The sequence below is a fragment of the Argentina silus genome, assembly GCF_951799395.1.
Source record: "Argentina silus genome assembly, chromosome: 17".
NCBI classification, from domain to species: Eukaryota; Metazoa; Chordata; class Actinopteri; order Argentiniformes; family Argentinidae; genus Argentina; species Argentina silus.
This window is the reverse complement of record NC_139671.1, coordinates 3,546,778-3,568,973: the sequence shown is the minus strand read 5'-3', so window position 1 is coordinate 3,568,973 and position 22,196 is coordinate 3,546,778. Positions and strand designations below refer to the sequence as shown.

General features: G+C 41.9%; 2 protein-coding genes across 2 annotated transcripts; one reads left to right on the top strand and one right to left on the bottom strand.

Moving 5' to 3' along the window:
• Nucleotides 1-1,195: 1,195 nt before the first annotated feature.
• Nucleotides 1,196-12,418, bottom strand: vipas39 (VPS33B interacting protein, apical-basolateral polarity regulator, spe-39 homolog). Its single transcript, XM_083689186.1, has 19 exons — nucleotides 12,370-12,418; nucleotides 11,575-11,667; nucleotides 11,251-11,359; nucleotides 10,594-10,734; nucleotides 10,441-10,479; nucleotides 10,221-10,285; nucleotides 10,010-10,066; nucleotides 9,185-9,277; nucleotides 9,062-9,095; nucleotides 8,599-8,701; nucleotides 8,180-8,207; nucleotides 7,677-7,750; nucleotides 7,341-7,416; nucleotides 6,966-7,100; nucleotides 6,216-6,257; nucleotides 5,024-5,200; nucleotides 4,601-4,690; nucleotides 4,258-4,362; nucleotides 1,196-1,969 (listed from the first exon to the last, which is right to left on the bottom strand). The coding sequence occupies exons 2-19, from the start codon at nucleotides 11,665-11,667 to the stop codon at nucleotides 1,949-1,951; spliced, it is 1,482 nt and encodes a 493-aa protein (XP_083545312.1). The 5' UTR covers nucleotides 12,370-12,418; the 3' UTR covers nucleotides 1,196-1,948.
• A 2,788-nt stretch (nucleotides 12,419-15,206) lies between these two features.
• On the top strand, nucleotides 15,207-21,743 carry ahsa1a (AHA1, activator of heat shock protein ATPase homolog 1a). The gene is made up of 9 exons (XM_083688289.1): nucleotides 15,207-15,561; nucleotides 17,049-17,239; nucleotides 18,037-18,119; nucleotides 18,452-18,569; nucleotides 18,680-18,774; nucleotides 18,926-19,075; nucleotides 19,364-19,465; nucleotides 20,523-20,574; nucleotides 21,192-21,743. Exons 1-9 carry the CDS (start codon nucleotides 15,482-15,484, stop codon nucleotides 21,362-21,364), a joined length of 1,044 nt encoding a protein of 347 aa, XP_083544415.1. The 5' UTR covers nucleotides 15,207-15,481; the 3' UTR covers nucleotides 21,365-21,743.
• Nucleotides 21,744-22,196: the final 453 nt, after the last annotated feature.

Here is a 22,196-nt window from a genome sequence, read left to right as displayed (position 1 = left end):
GTAATATCATATGTGACAGACAGATCATTTATTAATTGCTCCAGTGAACCCTGGCTACCTCCTCCTCGTAAAATATGCATAGCAATTACTTCTTGAAAATTAAGCACATGCTTCATTTTTCCTGCTTCATTCTTATCTTAAAAATAAGAAAATAAATGTCAGAATTGTGTAAAAAACGTCAGCTAATTTGTTTGATTAATTAGTCATTCAAAGTGCCATCCAACGAAATGAATGGGACCCTCTGTGCCTGAGTCTGGCATGCAACAAATAATAGAGTGTAGTCAAATTATTTGAATTTCGGTTAGTTGCAATGAGGAGTTATGAAACAAACCTGGCTTCACTCAAAGGTTAATGATTAAACAAATGAAGGCCATTGCCAGAATCAAGAGGACCAACATCAAGAATTGCCCCTACAGTAGGTCTGAAATGTCTGTTGATGAGACTGCCATTGACGAGACTGCCATCCATAGCCATTAGAAGTAGTCCAGCACAAACATTTTCAAAAAGCTATATTTGCATCAGTGTTTCAGAATTTCAACCTGCAGGTTCTGGTTGATTAATTCAACAGCTTTAAGAAATGATTAGTGGGAAATCTGTCAGGGGCCTCTTGACCTCCCGCTGCCACCTCTGATGGTTTTAATCAGAACAGAACATGCCTCTGTCACAAAGCAACACTGAGCTGAGACGCTCCAGGGGGAACTGAAAGTCATGAACTTTGGAATAATGGCTAAAATATGACACCTGCATACACACATGACTTTACACTTAAAAGGTCCTTTCAAACTTTAGACCGGTGTCAGAGTGAACTGCACTGAACAAAAGACACCACCCCACAACTCCTTCTCAAGGGACAATCTGGGATTCAAACAATAACAAAGCAGTCACCCCACCACTTTTATTGTGGGGCGGCTTCCAAATTCGCTTCACTCGATAGGTGGATCAGTGATTTCTACTATTCACTTAGAAAGTACAATAGTGAAATGGTAATTAGCTGAATATTACATGCTAAAATGTAAGGTTCTTCAGATTCATTGACATCTACTGACACAAGTACCTCCACCATTTAAAAAAGACTAGGTAGTTTGTGTACCAATTGTGTTATTATTTGAACCAGAAAGTAGAGATTGTTCCCACATACGAGTAAAGTACCAGCTAAAATCTGATTGTGAAATAAAACACTTACATATCTTTCTTATTAAATATCTTTTATTTTCATATGTTTATAAAAACATAAATTAGATCAAGAATGTGAATATCAGGACATACAAGACGCAGTGAACAGGTTTGGCAAAGGACACTTGGCAAGATGGGTATCAGACCAAATGGGTGTTAGCCCAGGTGGGTGCCAGACCTGGTGGGTGCCAGACCTGGCGGGTGCCAGACCTGGGTCAAAATGTTATTCTTTCAATTAATTTTGTTGGGGGACAGGAAGCTGTCAGCAAGTCTCCAACCTCCTAAAGTTCCTGCCTGAGCTGCTGGCGATGCCCTGCCCTTCCCTTCCGCCATGTTTACAACCATTTAAATGGAGAGTCTGACTTAGTGAGACTGAGCTTAATTTATCTTGTCCGGAACCAATGGAAAAGCCTCACAGGAGCAAACTCTGCCCACCCTGTGCCGGCAAGATAAATCAAGCACTTATTGAACGACAACAAAAGTAATTTTGACACGGGTCTCATTGATATGCAGTTCAAGCAAACACTATAGCAGACAGCACATGAAACAAACAATAGTCATGAAATGGGAAGGTTTTGGCTCATCTGCTTGGCTCCTTGCTCTCTTCTCAGCCACCACACCAAAGGTATGAAAGATGACCTTTGACTTGCCAGTTAAACCGATCATTACAGGGTCGCTCTTGGTGCCTTAAATAATAAATGTCTCCCCAATGTTTAATTGGGGACAAATCATTCTTCCATTTGAAGCTGCGTGTTGACAGTCCGTGACTTAGATGTCAGTTTTTCCATCGGATTTGCTGAAAGAAAAGAGAAAAAGGATTCAGAGTAACCTCTAAAGCTTAGAACTAGTTCTATATTTTAAAGGACCTGAGATGCTCAGCAACACCAAGTCCAGGCGGGTTGAAGCATAGTTTGATACGCGAAAAATGGGATTGTTTCACAAATTGTTTTGTCGCTTATTATCTGAACACACAGTAAGGAATCCAAATGCAACCTACGCCACACTGACAAAGGCAAACGTCCAAACGCGTTGGTGGTAAGCCCACAACAAAGGCTTTTAAACTTTCCCTTGGTATTTCTGGAATTACAGCTTCTCTTTTGACATATTTTACTTCAATACAAGCCTATCCAATGCCATTTAGCTTGTCTGGCCAGTCTCCCTGACTCCTCCCCTTTGTCTGCTTGAGAATACTGCAAGCACAGCAGTGCTCCTCAGTCTTTTTTTTTTTTTCAGCCTCGGCTTCATCTGGATCTGTGAAACTGTCACATATTGACAATGAATTGCAGTTCTGATTATGTGGGCTGCTCAAAGAAGGGGACTGTTTTCTGAATGTTAAAACATTCTATTTGAGGATGGAGGGCTTAAAACAGGAAGTCTAGTGAAAGAGGAACTACTGCAATTACACAAAGACACGTACCAAATGACGTACGGTACAATCAGATATATTCTTCTCGTCACGGTGCAGGATTCGCTTTTCTTTTAAAGGTTATTTTTTGGCGTGGGGCAGTCCCACTCTCATAGTTTTCCTTCTTCATTTTTATTGGACAGAGACAGTAGAGAAAGACAGGAAGTAAGGAGGAGAGGGTATGTCAGCAGGGCATGGGCCGGATTCTAACCCATGGTGATATGGGCATAGGAAAGAGAAGGATGGAAGCCTCAAGTGTCGATGCTGGCCGTCCCCAGCTTGTTGATAAAAAGGCCAGAAGTGAAATCTGGCGATACTTTGCTTATAGAGCCAATGATGACGGTGAGCCGACCAAAATCACAAAGCCTGTTTGTAAAAGATGTCACAAGGCCATGCAGGTCAAAGGGAGGCCACACGTCACATTTAGCCAAGCATCTTTCCTATAGGCATCCCGACCTCTTCAAGGAGTTCAAATCATGACAGGTCAGCGAAAAGGTCTGACAGCTCAGGATATGAAAACAAGAATGTCCATGTTCTGTTATTTAACAGGATATTCTTTTACTTTGCCCGATGTCTTTTTGGATAGCGTGGTGTTGTTTAAGAGTCAAAATCGTGGCATCGATATCAAAGTCAAAATGTTGGTATCGTGACAACACTAGTTTGATCAGGACTGGCACTAAAGCCTACATATGAGGTAGTGTGCCCTTGTAGGGAAGAAGGCCAATCCAGCATCAGTCTGACGTCCACCCGCAGACGTATAACAATGGGTTCCTCCAATCAGACACACACTTTATGATCGTTATCATTATTCAGAGGAAACAACAACAGATTGCGTACTACGGTATCTATGATACTCACCACTTCCTTTCCTTCTCAGAGACAACGTGATCGTTCAATAGTTCAAAAAACTGTCTGTTTGTATGTGTGTGTTTGTATGTGTAACTGTGGAAATCCACTTGCCGGGTTTCCTGAAACTATGTGTCATGCTGTTAACGTTGAGTAATATTTTCAAAAGGAGTCTATTTTGTTCTCCGCCTACTGCTCAGCAGGCCTATGCCCACCCTGTCCAATCAAGGCCACTCTTATCGTTGATGCATTCTCCACTTATGGGCCAAATTGTGCTGCAATAATCACCTGAGATTAGTCTTCTGCACCTCGCCTGTTTACAATCCTGCTGATGTTGTATGTTGTATGTGTATGTTGTATGTGTATGTTGTATGTTGTATGTGTATGTTGTATGTTGTATGTGTATGTTATGTGTGATACCTCTATGTCTGTACGCTACTTGGAACCTGAATTTCCCCCTGGGATAAATAAAGTTTCTATCTATCTATCTATCTATCTTCACTCCTGAACCTTCAGAGTTGCAGAGTTTGTCTAGGCTTCTGTCCCTACCTAGAGTTTTAACACCTAAACTCAACTGATCAACAAATCATCAAAATTGAAGTAAGTATGTGTTTAGTGCTGGGCTGGAACAGAACCATGCACACCCTCTGGACCAGGGGTGAACACGCTGCTACATATGGATGGTCAAAAGGCCTTTGCTTCCAGCCATCCACGATTAGAGACAATTGTCAAAGTATTTAGTAGTTGAGTTGGTCAATCAGGTATTGCAGCACAACGGTTACAAAACCCTACACATGTTGTAGCTGGTCGATCCCTGGGGGCTCCCAACTTACCGAGTTGTTCAGGATTTCCTCGATCTTCCTGTCTTCTGGAGAACCCCTCTCCACTTTCTTCCGATACGCGATCAACTGCTGCCGGTCCTTCAGGTCCCTGTACGTCTGATCAGGCCAAGGAACCGCCAATCAATTAATCAATCATGCCACATTATGACAATTGCCAAAAGATGCAAAAGATTTGGTGTTACTTGTAAAGATACTGTTAACAACTGAAATTGAGTCCATGAGCGATGGGCATGGTATCAAAAATGTCATTAATGTTTCAAATGACAGGCATTAATAGTGGTCCTTGAGATGATTATCATAGTACTGTATAGTATGTGTTTATCTGATGTCTTACATTAATGATGACGTCATGACACTTGTACTTCTGCGCCAAACTGATCTTCAGCTCTGTATCATCGATCAGATTCACATAATCCTGCAAAACCTGAGAGAGAGGGATGGAGGAGAAAGGATGAGGAGGAAAGGAAAGAGGAGTTACCAACAGTGCAGTCACAAATCTACATAGTTTATGTATCAGCCAGTTTAAATTATGCAAAACAATGATGTGATGTAAACTAGAATACTGTCAGATTAAAGAACAGAATGAAATTAGAGGAAGTATTCGAGAAAACGTTTGGTTTTGCAAATTCAAATGCATTGACTGAGGAAAACCCCAAAAACTCTTCAAAACAATGGAAACAGAAGGTAAGCCCGTGTTTCAGGGACAGCACCACCCGGTGGTCAACCTGAGTTGGTGCGTCTGTAACAGGTCACAAACCTGCACAGGTGCATTGTTTTTCTGCAGTATGTCCACTACTCTGTGAAAGCCGATGGGCGACTTCTTCTTGGTGTAGCCAAGCCAGTTCTTGGTGGTGAATAACGCGTCCACGTCAAACCACGCCTTTAGTTTTGCCCTGGCCCCAAGAGCGGTGAGGAGAAACTGTTTTTCTGCAATCTGGAAAACGAAAACACAACATCCTTTATAGTCTGTAGTTCTAATGTTCGATTCTCACGAAACTCTGCTATAAAGCGTAGCTGTAAAAATCCATACGTCACAAACTGCAGAATGTAAACAGAACTGGAAAAACTCATCATTATGATCGCCGGCAAAAGCGTCAGCGCGAAAGCTAATTAGCGCTAAATTCCAGTAAACGATTCAATTTACCTTAACCGCAAGCTCAGTAAACCGTGGGCCAAATTAGAACATCCTGTATTTACTGTTTGTTAGCTACAGATTGACTTTTGCTACCAATCATAACACTGATGTCTGTTTCCCCAAAAAATATGAGCGTTATGTTTACATTGTGTAGTGTGTGTTACAGACTTTGTTATCCCAATTTAGGCACTGGCTACTCCCCATCCAGAGAAACCTCCACTAAAAGGCACACAAGACAGTCACAAACTCAGTCCCCCGTGCACGGACAGAACTACAGGGGGATTTTTGCTACAGAAAATCCCCCCACACGATTCCACACTCATTAATGGACAACAGCCATTTGTACTGGTAACTTATGTCTCTTCATGCCTTTATATCCATGTGTTTTAAATATGTATATTATGCATTTTATTGTTGTCAATAAAATGCATAATTGTCAATGCCCATGTACTTCAGTGACGTATTTTGCGGCCATGTGGGATCAATAAAGTAAAGTAAGTTATACATTGATGGGCAAAAGATAAGACCAGAAGGTGTCATACTAAACAAAAACAAACTCTTCAACCCTGAGATACTGTGAAAAAAATTATATCGGTTAACGGTTCAACAGTTCACCTTTCCCCACTGACTACTTTGGCTCAGTTTTTTAAATCAAACCAAATGTGTCTTCAAACATATTTTGGTTTGTTGATTTCATAACTGAGCCAAAATAGTTAAACACAGTTACCAAATTCCAAGTAACGACCTGGTAACTGTAGTAGAAACTGGACAGATACAAACATTCAAGTATGAATATCCAAGCTTTCTCACTTACCCTGAACGTTTTTCGTATGTTGGCTGGACTGCTGTATGTCCCCTGCAGACGAGGATGGACCAGTTAATGTGTGTTGCCTTTCTCTAACATTCCATTTTTCCAACCAATACTGGTCTGGTACTAGTACCATTATGAGCACAAACACACGCCCACACACACACACACACGCCCACACACACACACACACACACACGCCCACACACACACACACCCACACACACGCCCACACACACACACACGCCCACACACACGCCCACACACACAGCCACACACACACACACGCCCACACACACACACACACGCCCACACACACACACACACGCCCACACACACACACGCCCACACACACACACGCCCACACACACACACGCCCACACACACACACGCCCACACACACACACGCCCACACACACACACGCCCGCCCACACACACACACACACACACAATTTGTTACATTTGAATTAACCTGAAAAGACGGCAACATCACAGCAACATTGCTAATCCGTGATGTTAAAGGGGCAATCTTGGATTCAAACAACAACAAAAGTGAACAAAGTACTACATAAGCCACAAAGCTTTTGGGAAACTGACCCGATTCAGCTAATGCGCTTATCATCATCATCAAGACCTAAACTTGCTGAACCAGGTGTTTAAGTACTGGTACTGGGCTGGAACAAAAGCCGTGAATTCACACCCTGTCGCTCTCGAGGACCACACCATGTGGGATCACTGCAGCAGCACTAACGTACCTCTGACTCCCCCCAGTGGTAGAAACAAGAGTAGTAGAGAGTGGTGATGATGGGCATGTTGAGGATGGAGGCTTTCCGAGGGTATTTTTTAAAGATGTCTGTCTGGCCGCCGCTCTCCACGTGTTTGTCGTTAGCCTTGTAAACAAAGATAGGGTAACACATCAATGGAATGTTCTGTCAATGATAAAACAAGTCTTTCATAGATATTGACATGACACATCATCACAGTTTATGACGTCGTGGTGTCACATCATTCTTCCCATCCGTAAACGACACATTCAGAGACGTTCATCACCAAATGGGTTGACTGTCCTTGTCTATTTTCATACCACATTTCATTTGAGTATTGTTTTTAAAACAGCAACAGTTTCTCACCTCGATAATAATCTGTCTCTCCAGGAGGGTGTAGTGGTCTTGAACATGAGTGGCATCGTCTGGTGAGAAGGGGAGACTGCAAAAAGCCCCATAGCACTGGTTAATGAAACTGGCATCCAAAGCATACTGTCTGTCTCATGATGTTGGTCTGATTATTAAATGACTAAATGTGACACTGAGTCTTGTATGACTATGAACTGTAGTATGTTTTCAAAACTTTGTATTATTTTTTTTATTTTTATTTTTTACAAAAACCTTTACATTGGGGCTGTAAAGTGTAAAGTAATGTAAGTGTAAAGTAATGTAAGTGTAAAGTATTGACAAGTGGATCTTTACTTGAGGCAGTTTTTCAAGAAGTCTCTCCTTCTGTTCTCGTCTTTGATGTCGAGGTGCTCCTTGTACTGCATCAGCTGAGAATGAACGTGGACACAGATAAAAGTTCCTTGAGTTTCCAAACAAAAACTAACCAATGAGTCTCGAGCATTCAGATAAGACATGCATTGGCTAGCCAATGGCTGCAAAGTTACAACTCGCTGACTACCAAATTGTTTTTATGTTTAGCAGAGCAATGCTCAGACTATACATGTATGTTCTTCATGTACAGTATAGGGTTGTCTGTCATATGGGATAGATAAAGGACCGTGTCTGCCTTGTTACATTTCTCCACAACATTCTGAATACTGAGAGTTCCTGGTGTTAGGTGTATGGATCAAAGATGTGTTTGCATCATGTCTTGCTATTCCAACAAAGTTATTTGAGTTTTGAGCAATGTTCTATCATGACTTCATTTCTGCACAGTACCACAGTACGTTTGACTGCAAACACTGATGGACACATACCGCCATGTCTTCTGTTCTGCCCAGGGACCTGGATTACATCAGAGGCACAGGAGACCAATCAGAATGCAGGCATGCACAAGTACGCCTATCATTCGCTAACATCAGATAAAGCAGATGCAGAACAACCAGGGTTCTGTTGAGTGGGTGGTGCAATGTTACTGAATGTGCAGTGTAGCAGTGTATCGTGTTCAACAGATTCTCCTCCATGTAGAGTAAGGAATCAAATCAGCTCTACTGTCAGATTTCAATCTGCAACATCCTGAACATTTTCCCTTTACTGACACCCCAGGAGCTGCGGTACACTCCATGAACATAACTGATAACAAAACAAGTCTAGCCAGGTAACGAGACACATCCATGGATAAGATCCCTCTGCTTTAAAAATGACATTCTCAGTCAACCATATTGTTGTTACTTACTTGAACAACTGTACCAAAACTTTCTGTTCTCCCATTTCCTTCAGGTAGTGAATATAATGCCGAAGGGCTATTTCCCTTGATATCAACTCACGAAAGACAATTTCTGCACAGAAACACAGGAAACCATCATGAAATTGTACATATTGAGCCAGATTATTATTATATTTATAATGTTTGCAACTGATTTTTTCCCCCAAAAATTAATACAAAAATGCCAAAAAAAGAAAATAAATTGCCATCTCGAGAGTGTAACTATATATTTAATCTTATTTGTCCTTAATTAAGTGGTGCAGACTTTCAACTCACAAAAGTTTGGAGGCTAAATATTGCCCCCTACTGTACTGTTTAGAAAGCAAAAAGATACATAAGATTAAGATTAAGAGTAAGATTATGTGATGGTGGACAACATCAAATTACCTAAAAGGTGAAATTGGTTAAAAACATGATGTTAAAAAATACTCACCTTTACTTAATGTCTTCTTCAAATAAATTAAAACCTGCAATTGAATGTCAGAGACGAGCATAAGTAGAACATACTTACAATTTAGAAAAGTTTCCTTTGAATAGCAGTGAAACAACACCGTACCGCAGTGATGACGTTTCCATCATGTGCGTTCACAGCCTCGTCCAGCAGAAACAGCTTGTCCTGCAAAGAGCGGAACTTCTCCAACGAATAGGCCTACAAGTTAACACAACCAATAGGCCTACAAGTTAACACAACCAATAGGCCTACAAGTTAACACAACCAATAGGCCTACGAGTTAACACAACCAATAGGCCTACGAGTTAACACAACCAATAGGCCTACGAGTTAACACAACCAATAGGCCTACGAGTTAACACAACCAGTAGGCCTACAAGTTAACACAACCAATAGGCCTACGAGTTAACACAACCAATAGGCCTACAAGTTAACACAACCAATAGGCCTACGAGTTAACACAACCAATAGGCCTACAAGTTAACACAACCAATAGGCCTACGAGTTAACACAACCAATAGGCCTACGCGTTAACACAACCAATAGGCCTACGAGTTAACACAACCAATAGGCCTACAAGTTAACACAACCAATAGGCCTATGAGTAAACACAATGATTGACGGAGGAATAGAATAGTATGATATTAATGACATCACAACACATTTAGTTAGCCAACCTGTCACTGTTTTTCCTTGTCACAACGTAGCAGAGTAAGATACAGAAACTGTTTGAGACCTAAGCATGTGTTTTTAAATGATGTGTCTCATACAGTACAAGCAGGATGGAGTGTATTACAACAACACTGTAAGTTAGACCACAGGTTGAACTCAATCAAACCTGAAACGCTGAAATGTTTCTGTAGTAGTGTACTCATGGTAAAAGGTAGTTGTATGACTCATATATGCTTAACACCACCACTTCTACTGTACCTTTCCCTGTTGCATTCTCTTGACCGTCTCCTCGGGGGTCCAATCACTGACATAATCCTGCCATCACAACAAAATGACATCACAGTGGACCAATGCTGTGACTACATACAGTAACTCCAGCAGGCCGACATATCCAGTGGTATTAATGAGGTTGACATTTTAGCATATGGTGTTGTGGCGAAAGTACTCTGGAATGAATGTAGATGTTTACCTTGTATTCAGATCTTGGTTTCCGAAGTTCCGGGGCATAATTTCTAGTGGAAGTATCACCAAGAGCTATAAAATACAAACAAATGATCACCCCAATTAAAAGAGAAGCTTAAATAATAATGCAATATGACAAACATGTAGTAACTACTCTGTAGTAAACATGTAGTAACTACTCTGTAGTACACATGTAGTAACTATGTAGTAGCTACAATGCTACTCACTCTCAGAGAAGGACTGGAAGCTCCCCGTCTTGGTCTTCCCTAAAAGGAGGAGAGAGAAAGAACTGAGTTCTGACATTCTGACGTATTGATAATTCATCAGGGAGACGATGCCAAGTGCAGGACGACAGAAGAGGGAGAGTGAGCCGTACGTACCTTTGAAGAGTGAACTTAAGGAGTAGCCAGAGTTGTTCTTGGGCAACGAAGGGGCGGCCACGGTTTTGTGGGAGCCCTGTTGCTGAAGCTCTCCTGCAGATGGAGTGCTGGATGCTGTCTCCTTGACAGACCAGGAGATGCCTGAAGGAACATGTCAGTCGTGCTAAATGTTAGGCCCAGATCTACCAAGAGAGATACGAATAAAGGTGTGTATGGTGAAAATAACTGCACACACGGTGATCTACGCGTCGTGTCGTTACAGTGCCATGTTTTTAAGTGTTGAGCCCGACGGCACGGTTTGACAGGCAACTTTAGTTCCGTGTCAGTGCTTAAAACTGGTCCTGGTCCTTATGAGGACAAACAGGGCTAGGGGCACGGTCTAGAGCAAGGGCGGGATATTCTTATCATCCAACTGCTTTAGTTGGCTAGAGAACTTGGTGGGTGGCGAACATAATCAAAGTTAGTTCTCTGTAACTACACAAACAATTAAACAAACAAAAAGGGAGAAAAATCATATGTTGTTTGAATTATGCACGTCTATACCAGCTCGTCCTCTTCTTTCTCCTGCACTTGCAAAAGGCACATACATCATTCCCCCAACTTTGTGAGGTACTTTTTTGACAGAAGTCACGTTTCTGGATTATATGGTACTCTTACTTCCAATAGGCTCTCCACTCCAGTTGACCTTCTGCACATCATCATCATCATCTTCCTCTTCATCTACGAGGCTGCGAATACTGTTCACCGCTCGTTTAGATTCTTTAAGCTGCAAACAGTAAAACAAACAAAAATAATAATGTACAAAAAGTGGTGTAATTCTTGAATGGTGAAACCAATGTACACCAATACCATCAACAACAAAAACATCTCTACTTTAACCCTATAGTAATTGTTTGATTTCAAACCCAAACTTTTGGAGTGTCGAGCCAAAAGAGGCTGGCCCATTACTTATGCAGGGCACTGTATATAGAAGTTATTTACCCTGGTGAAGTCATCATCTTCATCATCAAACGTGAAGGCTTTGAATTTTGAACTGTTCCAATATTCGTCCTCATCTGGTTTACCTCTGATCATCTGAAAGAGAGTTAATCGTATATATATCACACACTGATTTCATGCAACTATTGTGCGGGGGGCAGTCGGGCAGACCAGACCTGTCCAGGCCGCACTTTTTCTCCACAGTAGAAGAAGATAAGAGGTCATTCACCGCGACTCAGCACTTTTCACCTCTGCTGGTGCTCTTTTTTCTCTCTGAATGATGTGAGATTCTGGATCTGTGTTGATACTACACATGTGAACAACCATGCAAGCTATGAATCACCAACATTGCTTTTATGCCCGCTCAAATCACAGAAAAATAATAAAGTAGACTAAATGCAGCTCCCCATGTAATCACAGTTCATTGTGGAGAGTGCGCCCTCTAGTGTTTATTCAACCCTATGAGTGAGTAGCTACCATTAGCTAGCTATGATTCCATGATACAGTGTGTGATTCAGGGTGATTCACGACTATCATACCTGAATCACTCGCTTGATGACACTAGCCTATTAGAGAAAGGTGCCTATTGGCTATTTCAACAGCTTAGAGGCACATTATTATGTTGTGGACAGGTAAGCTAGTAGCTAGCTATATAGGAAACGACTGTCTCTTCTACATGGTCATGGCATGAACAGTGTAAGAAAATGCAAAATTCTGGAGAATAACACATCAGTAACATACATACATACATAACTGATCAGTGATAGATCAACAGCAAGAAAGAGACGAGCTTATTACCTTCAGAAATGTACAACTCAACAACCAGCAGTGACTGCTCTGTCGTGATGGGATCTGATCTGTGTTCCGTGAACGATAATAGCGGAGCTCCGCCCACCTACCCACGAGTGTATGGAAATGAGGATTTCTTCAAAATAAAAGTGCCCACGTTAAACTTGTTTAAGCATTTAGAAATATTAAATATGACAAATATTACAGACTGCTGGACTGAATAAGGCACCTATAATGGACTGTACAGAAATACCAGATTAGTTCAACTCATCTCTGGCACCAGTCTATTCGGCAACACTTCTAGAATGTAGATCAGGTGAGTTTGAGTCTAAAGCGGTGTCTTACCAAACATTGCTGGCTTTTTACTGTGGCCGTACAGCTCACAGTGCCCTATATGGACTGCATAGGACACCTATAATGGACAATACAGAAATATTTTTCGATTATTTCAACTCATCTCTGGTACCAGTCTACTCGGCAACACTTTTAGAGATAGGTGAGTTTCAACCATGAGCGGTGTCATACAAAATGTTGATGGCTTTTTAGATTTTAAATTCAAACCTTTGGAGCATAGAGCCAAAATTATATTGAACATGTTCACGCATTTAATGTTTTCGAGCAAGAGCAAAGTCTTTCACTTACAAAACCAAAAGAGTTGAGGTATTACAATTGTACTATGGCAGCGACACGTTCTTTTACGTGGTCCTGGACAGCTTTATGTAAATGAGTTCTAAGGATAATTTCTTGAATGTCATAATGTGCTGTGCTCTTGAAGTGAATAAGGTGTTGCAAAAGCAATTCGTGGATTTATGTATTGCTTATTTAATTCTAGTTTATTTAAAAAAATAAAATAATAATAATAACACCCGTAGTTAAATGTGACAGTGTTTTCAACACAACATCAGTGTTCATTTCAATTTCCAAAGAGACGAGAATTAAAAAAAACTTAACACCAATATAATGCACTTTCAACACTAGATATGTGTATATTTTCAACTCCCAAAGTGTTGAGCAAGTGATGAGATTCATCATAGTGTTTGACCTACAACTGAACTATAAGATTGTAACCTTGCAACTCTTATCTGTGTCGGTGTTAATATTTTACTCTGTAAGTGTTAGTTCAGTAACACTTAGTTTGATCTAACACTTTGCTGGTGATTCCCATATAAGCACCGGGAAAGTGTTTTCATCAGATTGTACTCGAATAACCTAATATTTGGTTATTCCTATCATCAATTAATTTCAAGGATTTTTTAATATATATTCTACTAAAAGTAAAAACAAAAACGTTGCATTTGAGTGCAGACTTCGATTATTTGTTTTAATATAAAATGCAACTTTCCGCAGAAACTTTATTTAGGAAGCCATTTTATATATTGTTAATATATAGTCTCATAGCTAATTAGCCTACTGTCTTGGAGGCCTACTTGTTTGTAAATTGTTTTATTGACGCTCACTTGTAAACAAGTGGAAGCAGTAAACGTCCCTCACGAATGTCCCTCACGAATGACGTAGCGCCCCTCCTTGTATGAATCGTATGAATGAATTGGTGACAATTATTCAGACGTATGAGTGAAAAGTTACCGGACGGTGTAGTGCTTATTTGATTCATTATCGGTCTTACTTCTTACAGCTTTGCGTTTTTTGAAGGCAGTCCACCGATTTGATGAAAAGTGCCTCCCGCAATGAAGGCACTTGCTGCTTCATGCAGTCTGAGAAGTAACTGCAGCGATCCACTGCGCATTGCTCTAAAAAGTGCGTGTGCCTTGATCTCGCAACTCACGTAAATGTCAACCAGCCAGATGTTTCCAATAGGGTGTAATTGCAGACCGCAGACCGGCGTTTCTTGTTCTGGGTGTTCCTTGACATCATGAAACGCCCATTGATGCCTGCCATTGGTCAGTTCCTGTACTGTCCCATGCTGTTTATGTTTACAAGACTTCCGGATTTAGCTATTCATACATACCCACTCACAGCACAATGATAAAATACACCTCATACACCACCGATCTTGACAGACACACACACACACACACACACACACAGTGTTTGACCTTTGATCTCACTCAGCACTACTCAAGAGTCTGTCCGGCCAGGACTGCCCCACCTTGCTCATCAACCAGGCCTGTCCTGTCTTGTAAGCCACCTACAGAAACAAACAGACAAATATACATGTGGATTTACACAGGAGTTGGAGTTACCACACATGCCAGGACAATGGGAAGGAGAGATGGAAAGAGTGTAAAAGGTGTGTAAAAGGAGGTGTGTAAAAGGAGCTTGTGATTTGTATTTCGGGGATGTTAGCTGTCAATATCAATTAGCTATCCATTACCTAACAGCTTCCCAGTTATCTGTATCCAATTATAGCGACTGGAACCAAGGATAATAGAGGATGTATAAAGGGTGTAATAAACGGCCACGGATCAATGGCGAGGGCGTTTCCTGATCATTGATATCAAGGAAAGCCCATAGAAAGATATCAAGGAAAGCCCAGAAACACCCCAAATTGCGGTCTGCAATTACACCCGGCATCTCGAAATTGTTTAGCAAATCGGACAGATTTGATTCCCATCAGGTATTGAAAAGCACTGGTGAGAAACTGCTCAAAACTGATCATTGGGTCCATAGGGCTTACTACTGTCCTACTCTTTAATGTAAATAAAACAAGGAATCTTCGGGCCAAACCCCGGGGCCAACTGAAGTGGTTTCTTTATGCATATTTACTATTTTTAAATGCTACAGAAACTTAACGTGGCCGCTTTTATTTTGAAGAAATTATACTTTATATTACGAGTTTGTTGGGCGGAGTTTCACTAGGGTTGCCGGCGGGTCGAGCAGCTGTTATCTGTACCTATCTGTCGTTAGCCGACTGGAGCCAAGTCAGCAGCACAGCGCAGTCGGATAGAGGACAACGCAATTGAACCACATTTAATTCGTATATTGCTTCACTGATCGTTAGTGACCGACATTATTAGCGAGCTACTAAATTAACGTTAGCTCGCCAGCCAGTTCGACTGTGTGACCAGCTAGCTAAAGAGCAAGCTAGTTCGACCTCATCACGCTGCCTACCTCTTACATAGCTACAAATATATTTTAGCAAACTATCCCAGCGACTGCAGTCATGGCTAAATGGGGCGAGGGAGATCCCCGTTGGATCGTAGAGGAAAGAGCCGACGCAACCAACGTCAACAACTGGCATTGGTGAGTCAAGTCTAAAGAAAGGAAACACATGGCTTCCAGTGTGTAGTAGCTAGCTTAGCTAGGCGCCGGCGGTTGCAGTAAAGCTGTCTTGACAAAATAGAGAGTGCTAGAACTGGCCAGGACCTCTTTCTAGAACTCTCTATCTTGACTTCAAGATTCAAGTCAGAGAGACTGCCTCGGAGACAGGATGAGATGTCACAGCCTTTCTCTTAGCAATGCTACAGGTACAGTAGGGTATTGACCACGCCGTCTATTGCATAATCTGCATCATTTTTTTTTGATTTCCAAGTTCTTGTGAATGGGGTTCCCGGCAGGTCGTTGTCGATTGAAGCAGGTTCAGACTACACAGCTGTGGCAAGAGATGGGATGGAGCAGGTGGTCAGAGTGGCACTGTCTGTCTCTACAATTACATTTTCTCATAATTTTGACATATTTTCTCAATCAAATTTGCAGGTACTTGATTCTCATAGGGGTCCTCGATTTGTTAGGGGAGTGCCGCAGTAATTTGAACCCTGGTTAACTTCGTCAATGATAAATATTAGATGGGATTTACCTCCCAGATCATCTCTCTATATTTATTCAAATGATGTGCCTTCCAAAACATGTCCTCTTTTGGAACTTGGAACTGTAAGGGGGGGGGCTGTGTAAGCAGATGGGAGTATATTTTTACACCTGCACCGAAGGGTAGCAACCCGCTGAAATGAAAGGGCTAGCATTGTGTCCAAAGGAAAACGGAAAGCCTAGAATCAATACTAGACATTGACAGCTCTCTTATGCATGCACAAATGATGTGACGGAACACATCTGACTATCTAGAAACACATGTCAAGCCAATTTTCCAATACGACTGGTTCCCTGAAATAGGGAAACTGAAAACATTGAATCGAGCTGAGAATCTCTACTTTAACTTAAACGTTTGAACTTCACTGTAATTCTTAGCTTTCAGTTGACACCCAATTTGATATGCTCTGATGAATTGGGTCATGGGTCATTTTACACAGAACTGCCCTGTTGCCTACTGTATGTTGTTGATCCATCCAGATGGTCTTTGGGTGCATATTTTTTTTATTTAGCTATGTCTTACAGCCCACTAATTTGTGTGTGTGTGTGTGTGTGTGTGTGTGTGTGTGTGTGTGTGTGTGTAGTGGAAGCAAACTAGGCAAGTAGTCTAAAGAAGCACAAGAGTGTCCTTTTAGAAACTCCAAAGCGTGTAAATGTTATGTCTCCTGATGTTACACACACAAACCAACGTACCTGTAGTGTTTTCTCACTATTCTGAGCATTGTTGACACTGTTTGAGTTCTGACGACAAAAGTCTAACTGGGATCCTTGGGACAGTCATAAGGGTTGGGACTGTCTGTTACATCAGTAAATAATTGTGCCATGATTGTATCCGGAAAATTCCCCAAATATATAGGAAAACGTGTCTAGGCTGTGCACGCACGGTACGGTCCGCCTAACGTACTCGCTATGGTTCTCCACCACAGGACGGAGCGTGACGTCACCGACTGGTCGACGGAGAAGCTGAAGGAGCTGCTGCTGGGGTTGCGTGTGGCGGGGGCGGAGGGCAGCTGCGAGGTCACAGACGTCCCCAAGCTGGAGGGAGAGGCGTCCATCAACAACCGCAAGGGGAAGCTCATCTACTTCTACGAATGGACCGTCAACGCCACGTGGACCGGTTAGTGGATCGGATCTCGCAGGCTCACGTTCTCCGTCACTGCGATGGATTTCCGTCATATTGATTCCCCGAAATTCTCAAATCAAGTTTTGTTTTTCCACACACTTCGCATACAGCTGTAATTCATGCTTTGGGATCTTGCTCCTCAATCAACAACTCAACAATATAATATAGTAATAATAAACAGTGACAATAGTAGTGCGTAAGGGTGTAGTGTAAGTAGTAGCAGTAATGACTGTAACAATAACTTTAGTAATACAATGTCAAGTGTATAAACAGAAATAAATTACAGTAATTGTGCAAATTACTTACTCTCATAGCCAGTACAACCCTGTCATGACTGAACTATGGAGGAGCATAAACCTGGCTGCTTTAAGCCTCTGTCCCTTGAACATGTGATGGTGTTTTTGCATACGTGTGTCACCTGAAGAACAGCTGCGGTGTTTCCCTTAAAGTGTTTCCCTGCCTAAACTACAGCTAGCTCCATTTATCTGATTTGAACTGCGATCCGTGTTCATGTCTGTGGTCCTGCGGTTGTATTGTTGATGCCATAGCCCTATTCATGACTAGGAATGAGATCTGACTTAGGTTTTTCTGGAATCGATTAGTTGATAGTTGCTGCTTGGTGCGATCCCCAAAAATCCACACGCACACACTTTCGAATTGATTTTTAGGCTTGCGATTGACAAATCGCTTTATCGACTAATCTAACCCGTACATACTCTCTCCCTCCTCTCCTTCCCCCTCCCTCCTCTCCCTCCTCTCCCCCCTCTCTCCCTCCTCTCCCCCTCTCTCAGGAACATCAAAAACCGGAATCAAATACAAAGGCAGCATAGACGTTCCCAACCTCTCTGATGAGAACGACATGGACGACCTTGATGTAAGCCGTAGCAGGGAATATTGCTGTGTCCTAATTCTCTACCCTATTCTCTTGTGTGCACTTGTGCTCTTAGGCCAGTGTTTAAATGGTTGGTACTGGAGCAATGGTCAATTTGACCCGCAACATAACAGGACGTTTAAGACATATGACTGGTGTAAGCATGGACTTCAGTGAGTAAACACCATGTCTGTTACACAAGCCCTTCTCGTGAAAGACACTTCAGAAGGGTGGAGAATTAGGATGCAGCACATTGTTGAACAATCTGTTTTTGGATCACATAAACTAGATCACATAAAATTATAGTTTTGTTTTTCTATTCTGTTCGGTTGCAGATCAGCGTGACCCTCTGCAAGGATCAGCCCAACACTCCCCTTGTGGACCTCATGAAAAAGGAGGGAGCCAAAAAAGTCAGAGCCGCTCTGGGGAGCTATGTGGGCCACCTCAAAACAGGTCAGGCCTTTTTACTCTGTGTAGTGTCTATGAATGATAGTTCCATTTGACATTGACCGATGTGGACCCTACCTGGTTAGTTGAGTATTTCCTATGTTTCCTGGCTGCAGAGTTCACTCAGGGTATGATTCTGCCCTCGGTCAACGGCCTGAGCAAGCCGCAGCCGTCACCGTCGCAGACCAAGGTCAAGGTGGACAAGACACAGGTGGGTAGTTACTCCAAAAAGCCAAACATAGTACTTCACCATGTCAGCACCAGTTTTATTTTTTTAAGCGTTTACATCATGTCAGCTTCATCCATGTAAATAAAGTGACGTCTGGATCACAGCATGAATCACATGCCTGTCTGTTTTTCAGATTGGCTCCTCTGTTTCGGCGCCAGCCCCGGCCCCGGCCCCGGCCCCACCCCCCAACACAGGGGTCAAGATCCCAACCTGCAAGTTCACGCTGACGGAGATCTTCCTCACTTCACCTGACGAGCTGTACAGAACCTTCATGAACCAGGATGTAAGCGTCTCTCTCTGTCTCTCACACACACACACACACACACACACACACAGTATAAAATATAAAATATACACACACAGTAGACACATTATTACACACAATTACAGTAAAAACACATGACAATCGCACACTGTCACAATGTAGGGTTAACACAACAGTACAGACAGCCCACAGACAATAACCACAGTTGTAATGTAGTAGCAGTAGAAGTAGTACCGTGTTATAGTACACAGGCTGTAGGCTTGGAGGGATCAATGCTGATTTAATTCTTCCTCTCTGTCCGTCCAGATGGTCCGGGCCTTCAGTCATTCTGCAGCTGTTGTTGACGGAGACAAAGGAGGGAAGTTTCAGCTTCTGGATGGGAATGTCAATGGAGAGTTCCTGGATCTGGTGAGAACAAGCATCCAAACGGTCTATAATATGTCATTTTCTGAGGACATTTATCTTGGGACATTATCATTGCTGTTCTGTTGTGTTCCAGACAAAGCATGTGGCAATGTATTGAGAGAAAATTTAGTAACACAATTGGCAACACTTCCCAATTTGAAGGTAGGGATGTTCAAAGCTGAACATTTTTCATAAACATTCAGTTGGTCCAAATATTTTCATGTAAACGATGATGCCTACTAACTGTCATGGATGGAAGCTGATCAATCTCTCTCAGCCTATAAATCACAGGTGTCAAACTCATTCCACGGAGGGCCGAGTGTCTACAGGTTTATGCTCTTCCCATCGCCTTGATTGATGAATTAAGGTCACTAATTAGTATGGAACTCCCCTCACCTGGTTGACGAGGTCTTAATTGAAAGGAAAAACCAAAAACCTGCTGGCACTCGGCCCTCCATGGAATGAGTTTGACACCTGTGCTACAGATGGTCACTTGGTATGATTCGATTAGCCAACTTATGGTTTCTCTCTCTTCCGGTCCTCCACTTTTCTCTCTCCTCCGCTTGTTGCTGTTGTTGATGCAGCATATATAGTGAGAAATCGAAAGTGGTCTTTTCTTTTTTCTTTTTTTTTGGTCTTTCCCTTTTTTAGTACCATATATCGAAGTTACCGCCCATGTCACTGTTAGCTTAATAATTTCTTAATTTACATTGGACCTTTTTTGCTAAACCATTTGAGTTCAATGCTAAATGTTTAACAACCCTAGAAAGTAGTATTAACACCTGACATGACCCTTTCATAACACCTTTCATCAGTGTTGCTGCAGCATTCATAACAACCTTTGCAGGACATTTATTCCACATTAATGTTGCCTCTGACATTGCACATATGTACAAATAAAAGTCCCCTTTTGTTACAGTTGGCCACGGCCAACTAATTCAGAACTAAAATATTAACAAATGTATGCTAACTTCAAATACAGTGTTACCAAATGGTTAGCTGAGCTGTTGTATGTGTGATGTATATTTATTAACTATATTTTTCTCTTCCACTTACTTAGGTCCCTGATGAAAAAATTGTTATGAAATGGAGGTTCAAGACCTGGCCATCTGGTATGTTTTCCCACCATGCTTGCTTATGGCGATCAGATCGATTTGTGTCAGCTCCTTTTCACCCCAACAATGTTCAGTGTACATTTTTCCTTACGACGACTTTCTCAATAAAAACACTCCCCAGGATATTGATCAGTAAGCTTATGCATCGCAAGTGGTCTACCACTCATACAATTCACAGACACAGGAGGCTTTGAATAAAACATTTTAACCAGAAAATGTTGACCTCCACGGGGGCGGCAGGTAGCCTGGAGGTTAGAGAGGCCAGCAATCGGAAGGTTGCTGGTTCGATCCCCGCTCCAGGAGGGAGCCGGATGTGAGCTGGTGACTGGAGGGTTACTGGCATCATATCCAGGTGCCTACTACTGCCGTTGTGCCCTTGAGCAAGGCACTTAACCCCGAACTGCTCCAGGGACGCCGGAAATATGGCTGACCCTGTGCCCAGAGCCCAGTCTGTTCTCCCTGGGGGTGTGCATGTGTGTTGTTTCGGGGGGGGGGGGGGGGGTGTAATTGTTTGATTTCAAATCCAAACATTTAGAGTGTATATGTATATGGAGTGTAGTTGTTTTCCAAGCAAATGATTAAGTTAAATATTGTCTTTAATTTTCCCCTGCCAGCGCACTATGCAATGATCACCCTGAACATGAAGGATCGAGGCGACGAAACAGAGCTGAGGCTGGAATGTAAAGGAGTCCCGTCGGCTGAGGAGGAGAGGACAAAGGAGGGGTGGAAGAGATACTACTTTGAAGCCATCAAACAGACATTTGGATATGGGGCCCGGCTCTACTGAGATTTTAACTCTTTTTAACGTGTACAAAAACAAAAAGAAAGAAAAAAATAACCAGATTTATTTAATGTGGATAAGATACTCTCTCTTTGGCACCGTATCTCTCTCTTAGCACCAGCGCTACACGGTGCTCATAAACAACGGTGACTTTTCCAGATGGAAGACTGCTGTCCATGTCAGGGTCATGGGGTCAAAGCTTCCTTTGATGTCTGTGCTTACCTCACTGAGTGTTTACGGGAAAAGCAATGTAGAAAACAATCACTTGAACTATAATCAAGTAATGGCAGTATTTTAAATTACATGATAGGACTCGCATTCTCAACCTCCAAGTCTTCACATTTTAAGTGTCATATATGATGAAATAAATTAAATTTTTACCGAATTGTTGTTTGAGTATGCTTGTACAGATATTGTGGCAGGATCATCTTCTGTATGCGCTGTGCTTTCTGTCTGGACAAAATGGTTCTTGGTAGTGGTTTGTATATTTAAACATAAAGATGTCAAGACAGATCGGGAGGGTAGAGTACATGGACAATTGACTGCAAGAGAAGCATATATATTTTATTACAAGAGGTATTTCATCCATAATAAATGTCTGAAATCCAGATACATTTGCACAAACAATATTCCCTATTCAATGAACTATGCACCTTTTCTTCTTCTATTCCAAAGACTTATCTTCTAACAAGCATATTGATTGGTGAATGATAAATGAAAGAGTATAGAATTTGTGATTAAAGGATGGATAGAGGAAAGTAGATATAGTGGATGACTGAATGTTTGATTATTGGATAGATGACTGAAATTTTGTATAGAAGTATAGATTGATGGGTGA